The sequence below is a fragment of the Emiliania huxleyi genome (assembly GCF_000372725.1).
Source record: "Emiliania huxleyi CCMP1516 unplaced genomic scaffold EMIHUscaffold_84, whole genome shotgun sequence".
NCBI lineage: Eukaryota > Haptophyta > Isochrysidales > Noelaerhabdaceae > Emiliania > Emiliania huxleyi.
This window is the reverse complement of record NW_005195736.1, coordinates 210,506-218,724: the sequence shown is the minus strand read 5'-3', so window position 1 is coordinate 218,724 and position 8,219 is coordinate 210,506. Positions and strand designations below refer to the sequence as shown.

At 66.6% G+C, this 8,219-nt stretch overlaps 1 protein-coding gene across 1 annotated transcript; it reads right to left on the bottom strand.

Moving 5' to 3' along the window:
* Nucleotides 1-511: 511 nt before the first annotated feature.
* On the bottom strand, nucleotides 512-1,334 carry EMIHUDRAFT_219242 (hypothetical protein; the record flags this gene model as incomplete). Its single annotated transcript, XM_005758742.1, has 4 exons — nucleotides 512-711; nucleotides 894-918; nucleotides 993-1,089; nucleotides 1,285-1,334. The coding sequence occupies 4 exons, from the start codon at nucleotides 1,332-1,334 to the stop codon at nucleotides 512-514; spliced, it is 372 nt and encodes a 123-aa protein (XP_005758799.1).
* Nucleotides 1,335-8,219: the final 6,885 nt, after the last annotated feature.

Here is an 8,219-nt window from a genome sequence, read left to right as displayed (position 1 = left end):
GCCCTGCTCGAAGGCCGCCCTGCTCTCTGTGTTGTTGACTGAGAGCACTGTCTGATCCAACCAGAAAGAGCCGTCGAAGAGCCGTCGAGCTACATGAGACCCAAGTCGTCGTGATGTACCAGGAAACGAAACTAGCGCCAAAATTGAGATCTCAGGATTGACATTAATTTCTCGCGCCTGCTTTCGCTGCTTGAGGCGCGCCAAACAGATCCTGCGTCTATGGCCGTGTGCAACGTCAAGTCGTTACACTGGTCAAACTATTAGCTTCATAATGAGGAAGGTGCTCATAGCGATTTCAAATAGTGCTACTATTAGCTCAGAGGAGCTAATAGCTGAGCTTCATAACGTCTGGAGCTATGAGAACACCACTATGAGATGGGCTAATAGCGACTATTAGGGCGCTATTAGGGCACTATGAGAGCCTAATAGTGGCCCTAATAGTGCCCTAATAGTGCGGTACCCGCGCGACGCGCACTACGCGCGGCGCGGCAAGAGCGATGGCGCCGACTCTCTAGGAGACGGGCTTCCATGAGGCAACCACGGCGAACGAGAAGGTCACCGTGGAGTCGTTGAACTTGACCGTGGTGACGTCAGGCTTGGTGGTGCTCTTCATCACCTTGACGCACCAGCCGCCGGCGGAGACGCCGGGCCACAGCGAGGGCGGCGCGAGCAGGAAGCTGGTCGTGCGGTCCGCACGAGCGCGGGTGTTGCCTGCGCAACAGGGGCACGGGGACGAGCGTCAGCCCGGCAGCTTGCGGCGGCGCGCGCGCGCGGCGACGGTGCGCACGGCTTGGGAGAGCAGGGAGAGAGAGAGAGAGATAAGGCCACTGCCGCCGCAGAACGCAGGATGTGGCTGCGTGCGGGGCGCGGCGGGCGCGGGCGCGCGCTCGGACCTTGCAATTTCAAACTGCGCACGCCCTGATCACGAACAGGATGCGGGCGGCGCAGAGATCTGCTGCCGCCCGGACCGCCGCCCGGGGATGACCCAGGACCTCGCCGGCGCTGCGCCGGCAAGGGGCCGAAGCCCGGCGGTTGATCACGTTCTCCACACCCGCGCGCGCTGTGCGGTCGCCGTTCCGCCTCACATGCCTGCGGACAGCGCCGACGGGTGGTGAGGAGGGCGGAGAGCCGGCGGGCGCGGTGTGCGCGGTCGCCGCGCGCTGGTGGTGTGCGCGCGGTCGCCGCGCGCTGGTGGGCGACAGGTCACCGAGGCGAGCGGGGAGCGAGCGAGGAGCACACTGGCCAGTGTGTGCTGTGCGCGACTCTCAAATCGCCAAGTCAAACAAGAAAAACACCGAGTCCTCGTCGACAACAAACCCTGCAGTGGTCGGCATCAGCGCGCCGGGCGCCGCAGGTCGTGCTGCGCTTCGAAAAGCCGCCGGCCTTCCTCTCGCATCGTCTCGTCCAGCTGCGCCTTGACCGATGGCAGCGCAAGGCTTCTCGCCGGATCCGCGATCACCGTGGATGGACGCCAAGAAGACCAAAGAAATCAGATACCAAATCTCAGAGAGTCGTGAGGCAGTCAATTTCGATCTCCTGAGCTACTCGCCGAGAAACGACTCGCCTTGCTTCCTACTCGTCCAATTCACTGTCGCCACCGTCGCTGCTGTCCTCGTCTCCGTCAGAGGAAGCAGGCGTGGGCGGTCGGCTCGCCCACACCTCGATCTTCAGTGGGCATCTCTGGACGCAGGGTGGCCCGCCACAACGACCCCTGGAATTGCGACTCGCCGCTTTCCTCCCGCTGTGATTCTGTGTGAGCTCTGTGTCTTGATTTGCCAACAATATACCTACAACCTCAGTATATCTCTCTATACCTAGGTAGGTAGGTAGAAAGATGAACAACAGTCAGGCTCGGACTGGACACCAGCGCGGTATGGGTGGACGCGGGACAGATGATGACGACACGCACGAGCGACACACAGACACAAACAAGCTAACAAGACCTAACACAAGACTGGAAAAAGAAAATAGTACGCCGACGCGCCACCGGCCAGAGCACTTGCTGTCGGCTCTGGATGCGGCTCCTTCGCAAAACCTGCCGCATCCAGGATCTTGTCGCGCGTGCGGATCTCAATGGGCGGATGTGCACGGTCGATAGCTTCGACGAGGCTAGCGCTCGCTGCGCGGTGAGCGTTTCTGGAGGAGAGCTTCAAGTCTGGATCAAGCCCGAGAACTTGCTCGAGACTCTGCCCGATGAGTTTGCGCATGCCGCGCAAGTAGGAGATGAAGCGACTGTGCATGAGTGGTTGACCGACGGTGGCGACGTCGACGCACCCTGGTTCAACCCCGAAATCAACGGGCACGGCTTCACGCTGCTCATGCTGGCGTGCAGCAAGGGGCACGAGCGCCTCGTCGCCCGTCTGCTGAAGTGTGGCGCAGACGCGAACGCGCTCAACGACGGGGGCGTCGATCCGCTCATGCACGCCGCGGTGTGCATGGAGCCCGGATGGGCAGCGTGCCTGAAGCTCCTTCTCAAAGCAAAGGCGCGGCCTGATTGGTTCTCCGACGCAGGCGGCTCTGCTCGAGGCACAATCAGGATGAAGCTGGGCATTGGCACAAATCTTCCGGCTGTGGTGCACGGCAGGGAGGCACTAGTGGCGCAGGAGTGCCTTCGCTTGCTCGACCGGCAGTGTCAGCAGCCATGGCATGAGTTTCAGCAGCGTCAGCACGAGCGGGATGAGGCGAAGGCGGCCCGGATGGGCGACGCACTCGCCACCGCCGTCGCCACTTGTGCGATCGAATGCCATCTCCGACGAGGCCAAGGTAGCCATCATCGCCGGCTCCACAGGCGGCGCACTCGTGCTCCTCCTCATCGGCCTCATTGGTCTCGTGTTCTGGCGACGCAAGCCAGCGCATGTGGCGCGTCGCACCGAGCATCGCGTCGCCACGAGGGGGCTTCTCAAGCCCGCCGAGATTGGCATGGCACCACTCCAAGTGCGCGACTTGCCGAGCGCCTGGTGTCTCGCAGGGGCACCGGGGTGGTCGAGGTCACGATGGAGTCGGCGTAGCCGGAGAAGGCGACCGGGTAGCGACCAGGAGGGGTGCGGGTCCTGATCGTGTGCGGCGCCAAAGTGGCCAGTGCAATGGGAGGGGGAGGGGGAAGTGACGGACACATAGAGGTGTTGTGTGTGAGGGGCGTCGAGTGCAAGGTGTGCTCTCGATTCGAATCCTCGAGGCGTGAACAGTTGTGCTGTCGAGGGGCTGCCGCCTGTGTTTGTGTGTCATGGCCGCGAGCATGCTGAGCTCGGGATCGGGCCGGGTGGACGGGCTTGGAGCGGGCCGGGGGGCCGCTGGGCCGGGAGTAACCGTAGTCTCCGGTCGAAGCAGTCGCACTGTTCGGCGGGACGAGACCGTTGATCAAGATTTCGGCTGACAGAGTAAAAAACCCACACGCCACAGCCACACACCCGCGCCGGCGCAAACCACGCTCTGGCGCACAACCCCTGTGCAACTCAGGGTCCGCTCCCTTTACGCTCTCGTTGGACGGAGCTCGGAGGAAACGCTGATCGCTGTTAACGTTTTCTGCCAGGTCCGAAAGGCTCACCGTGTAGTCGGCCCGCCGCGCATCTTCTGCCAGTCCGCCCACTCGAGGTTCGTCGCCGGGTTGGGCGCCCACTGCGCCGCGCGCTTGGACGTCGAGAGCGAGTGCGCCCCGCCGCCGCCGCCGCCGCCAGCCGGCGCGTCGCCCTGCACGGCCTTGCTGCAGCGGCGCATCAGATCGGGGACGAGGCCGTAGAACCCGCAGAGCAGGTGCTCCGCCGTCTCCAGGTCGTACGTCCGCCCACGCGCCAGCCCGTCCCACGCATCGGCGAGTCCCATCCGCGAGAGAGCCTGCGGCCAGTCGGCGACGATGCGCCGTGCTCGCGCGAGCGTCTCGCCCTGCTTCGCGTCCGTGTCCTTGTCGAGCACCGCGCGCGCCTCGGCGCAGCCGTCCATCAGCAGCGCGCCCTTGCGTGCGCCCGGCCCAAAGAGGGCAAACTTCTCCCTCGTCTCGGCCGCCAGCCCAAGAGGCAGCGCCGTCGGCTCCACCTCGCCAACCATCACCAGGTCTGACCAGATCTGCCACGCGACAAACGGCCCCACCGTGTCCAGCCGCTGCAGCCCATCCACACCGAGCGCCTCCGAAGCGCTCCCCGCCCCGGCGATCGCCGCCGAGAGACGCCGCAGCCCCGCCGCCTTTGCGGTGGCGAGCTGCCGCAGCATGCACAGCACACGCTCCCTCGACTGCACCTGGTGCTCGCCCGTCATCACGCCGCGCCCCGCCGCCGCCTCTGCGCTGATGAAGGCGCCGAAGTCGCGCATCTCGCTCGGCAGCGGCAGCCGCGCCGTGCAGGGCTCCGGCGGCGGCGCCGGCCGCCCGTGCACCCAGGCCCACTTGTCGCGAACGCCGTTGCGGCCGAACTCGGTCACGCCGCTGGCGGCGATCGCAAAGGCGTCGGTCCGGGCGGCGTAGACCTCCTCCTCGTACTCGCTCTGCCACGGCCACCCCTTGCCCTTGCTCGCGACGAGGGAGCGCAGCGCCGCCCACCGCGAAAAGGTGGAGAGCCGGTTGAAGGTCCGATAGACGGTCGCCCCCCAGAGCAGCAGCTCGGTGCGCGAGAGGCCCTCGTCCAACGCGTGGTCGGCGAGCAGCGGCGCCATCCGCGCGAAGCCGAGCGAGCCGCGGTCGTCGCAGCGCCACAGGACAGGACCCGGGTTGCCGCGCGCGTACGGCGGCGTCCTGCCGTCCTCGAAGCGTCGCGCGGCCGCCTCGAGCGACGTGAAGTTGTACCAGACGAAGGCCTGCAGCCACTCCTCCCTGCCGACGAAGAAGGGTACGAAGGCGGCGTCGGTCGAGCACCGCTGCGAATGCGGGCACGTCGGCCACGCCATCGCCGCCTCTCGTTCGGTCCACCACTGCTGGGGCGCGACGTCCGGCGGCGGCGGTGCGCGCAGCGCGCAGCAGGCATGGATAGTGATTTTGCGGCGCAGCTGCTTGTCGTAGCATTTCAGCAGCTGCCCAGTGTCGAGCTCTGGATTGCGCCCGCAGGCGGCGCACACCACGCACGCGCTGTGGCCGCTCTTCGCCGCCCTCTCTGGGAGACTGTCACGTGCGATTGCCTGCGCCGGTGTTGTGCGCCGCCTCTTCAGGCTTGGAACCTCGGTGGAGCAGGGGCTCATGCTGCTCGTCGCCGCGAATGGTTGGCAAGGTTGTCGTCGACGAGCCGGCGTGAACACGACTAACTGACGGATCCGCTCCTGACAGTCACGCGCCGCGCGTGCGACTGTTTTTGTAAAAAAATTCATTTGTGAATGAGCTTGCCTGTGGCGGCGGGCTGCGAGAGACGTTCATCGGCACGGCGGTGAACGCCAGCTCGTCAATCATGCGCGGCAAGTTCGATTTCGACGAGTCCGAGCTACCGGTGAGCACGTCGCGGCACCGGTGAGGCAGGGCACGGCGAAGAGGAGGAGCGCCATATACCAGGGCTCTGGCTGGCGTGCTCGCGAGTCGTAGTGAGGCGGGAGGACGGCGAAAAAACCGGGAAAAAGAATTCTTTTAAAAAATCTTTTTCTCGCGATGTCCACCCCGCCGCGCCGCCGCTCGCGCCGCCTCGCCGCCTCCTCCACCGCCGCTCCCTCTCCAGACACGCCGCCGCCCACCCGCCTCCTCGACCTCCCCACGGAGCTCCTCGTGCGCGCCCTCTCTCGCTGCGACCCCGCCGACATCGCTCGCGTCGCGGCCGTCTCGCTGCTCTTCCACGCCTCGCTTGCGCTGGAGGGCATCCGCTTGTGGGCGCAAGAGCGCGGCTTCGAGCTGCCGGCGCTGCCAGAGGGCGAGAGCTGCGCCGTGCGGTGGCTGTGCTTCGCTGCGCTGCTGTGCGAGTCCAACCCGCCGGCGAGGGCGGCGGCAGGGCGAACGGCACAGCGTCTTCATCGTCGGCGAGGGGCGGCTCTCGTCGTGCGGCTGCCCGCCGGATCCCGTCCCAGGGCTGCTCGGCCACGGCGAGGGCGTGACGCAGCTCAACACGCCAACCCGCCTCCCCTCCCCGCTGGGTGGCGAGCGCGCCGTGAGCGTGTCGGCAGCGCCTTGAGGTGGCAGTCGTACTTGAGGAGCAGGTACGCGTTGTACGGCACAACCCACGAGTTGTCGATGAGCCGCACGCGCTCCGTGTACGTGTTCTTGGCGTTGCGCGTCTTGTACTCGTATGTGTCGTGCGCGCCGCCCTGCCCCGGAGCGCGGCGGCGGTAGCGCGGGTAGATCTCGCTCTCGGACCACGTCGTCGCGCGCTGGAACTCCTTGGGGAAGTGCTTCTCGAACTTGCCGTCCTTCATGCACTTAGCCTTTGGGTTGGCGGCGCCGCAAACACGGTGGAGCATGTGCTGCTTGACGAGGCGGTCGAGGCGCGCGAAGGTCGCGAGCGCGGCCTGGTACGCCTCAGCGTCGCCGGCGAAGTCCTCCTCGCGCGGCTTGGTCGGCAGCTCCGCGCTCACGATCTCGTCGATCTCGTCCGCGGTCTTCAGGCGGTCCTCGGGCTTGAGGATCACGAGGATGTGCGCGTGCGGCAGCCCGCGCTTCTGGAACTCGACGACGTGCAAGTGCGCGATCGAGCGGCCGAGCACGCCGTCAAAGTAGAGCTCGTGGAGGAGCGCGTCCAGCTTCAGCTTGAACACACGGTCGACCAGATCCGGGCGGTCGGGCGCCTCGAAGCCCGGCGGCAGCGCGTCCTGGATCTCGCGCCAGCCCGGGTTGCACGTCATCGTCAGAAAGAAGCTCGGGCGGCCGTGCTTGCGGACCACGGCCATCGCGTCCTGGTACCGCTGGTGCATGTTGCGCGGCCCGCCTGAGAACGTGGCGGGGAGGATCACGCGCTTGCCCGCCTGCACCGCGTCGCCCGTCGTGTGGTCGTGGGCGGTGACGGCGTCGCGCAAGTTCTTGTACAGGTCCGCGCGGATCGTCGCCTGGTTGTTGCTCACCCAGCGGAGCCGCTGCGTCTCGACCTTGGCGTACGACATGCAGACGTACTCCTGGAACAGGCGCGTAGCACGAAAGAGCGCCTCAGGCGCCTTCGGGTCCGGCGCGCGCTGGTGCAGGCGGTGCGCGTAAAATTGGCGCGTGCTGAGCTGGCGCGGCTTTTTTCGACGAGGCGCACCCGCAGAAGGCGCCGCCGCAGGACGATGGCTTCTAAGGAAGCCGTCGTCTGCGCCTTGTCTGTCGTGTGAATCGTGCGTGTCCCACGGCGTGTACGGTGAGCCGGTGTGTGTGCCAGTCCGCGCCAGTCCGCGCCCTTGTCGTGCCAGTGTGCTGTGAGGGCGCGATTAAGAATTCTTTTTTATTCGCGCGGTTGGAAAGTCAGTGCGATGTCGGCCCGCCTCGAGGCTCCCGACGTCTCCAGCTGCCGCTCAAACAAGGAGAAGCTGGCGGTGCTGCGTGCCTACCGCCAGTACAACGAGGAGCGAGACCGCGCCGCCGCGACGCACATCATCCGCGAGAAGCTCGACTTTTCGGCGGGGCCGCCCGACCTGACAAACGTGCCGCAGACCTACGCGCTCGAGCTGCTTCGCGCGTACCGCAAGTGGCTGGACGAGCGCGCCGGCTACGACGCCGCCGCCTCCGCCGTCGCCGCCGCCGACACGCAGCCCGTCTTTGGCCAGGCCATGCCGCTCAAACGGCCGGCGACGGCGCGGCCACAGCCGGCGGCTCCGTCGTGGTGGGGCGACGAGGCGCCGCGTCCGCCGCAGTCAGCAGGAGCCGCGCCGCCAGCCGAGGCTGGCCACGCCTCCGGCGCCGCCACGGACGCTGCATCAGTCGCTCCGTCCGATGTCTGCGTCGACGGCACCGCCACCGCTGCACCGCCGGGCGAGGGAGAGGCGCTGGCGGGGCCGCCGGCGACCCCCGCGGGCCGGCCGAGCACCGCGCCGCGCGTCAACATGCACAACTACCTCGACGCGCCCCGCGAGTCGATGTATGCGCAGGTGACGCTTCCGAGAGGCTTCCGGCGGCCGCGTCACCCGCTGGCCGCACCCACCTGCCGCATATGCTGAGAATCCGCGCGTCCACTGTGGGTTCCACCTCCCTGGGGGTAGGGGATCCCCTTCCACACTGGAGCCGAACCCAGGCGTGTCACGCTCAGTGTCACGCTCCCATACCCCCTGTGCTAGAGGCGCCTAGGAGGTGCATGACCATACTGGCATATGGGGCACTCCCCAGGGGTCCCCTACCCCCGCACTGGCTGGAACAT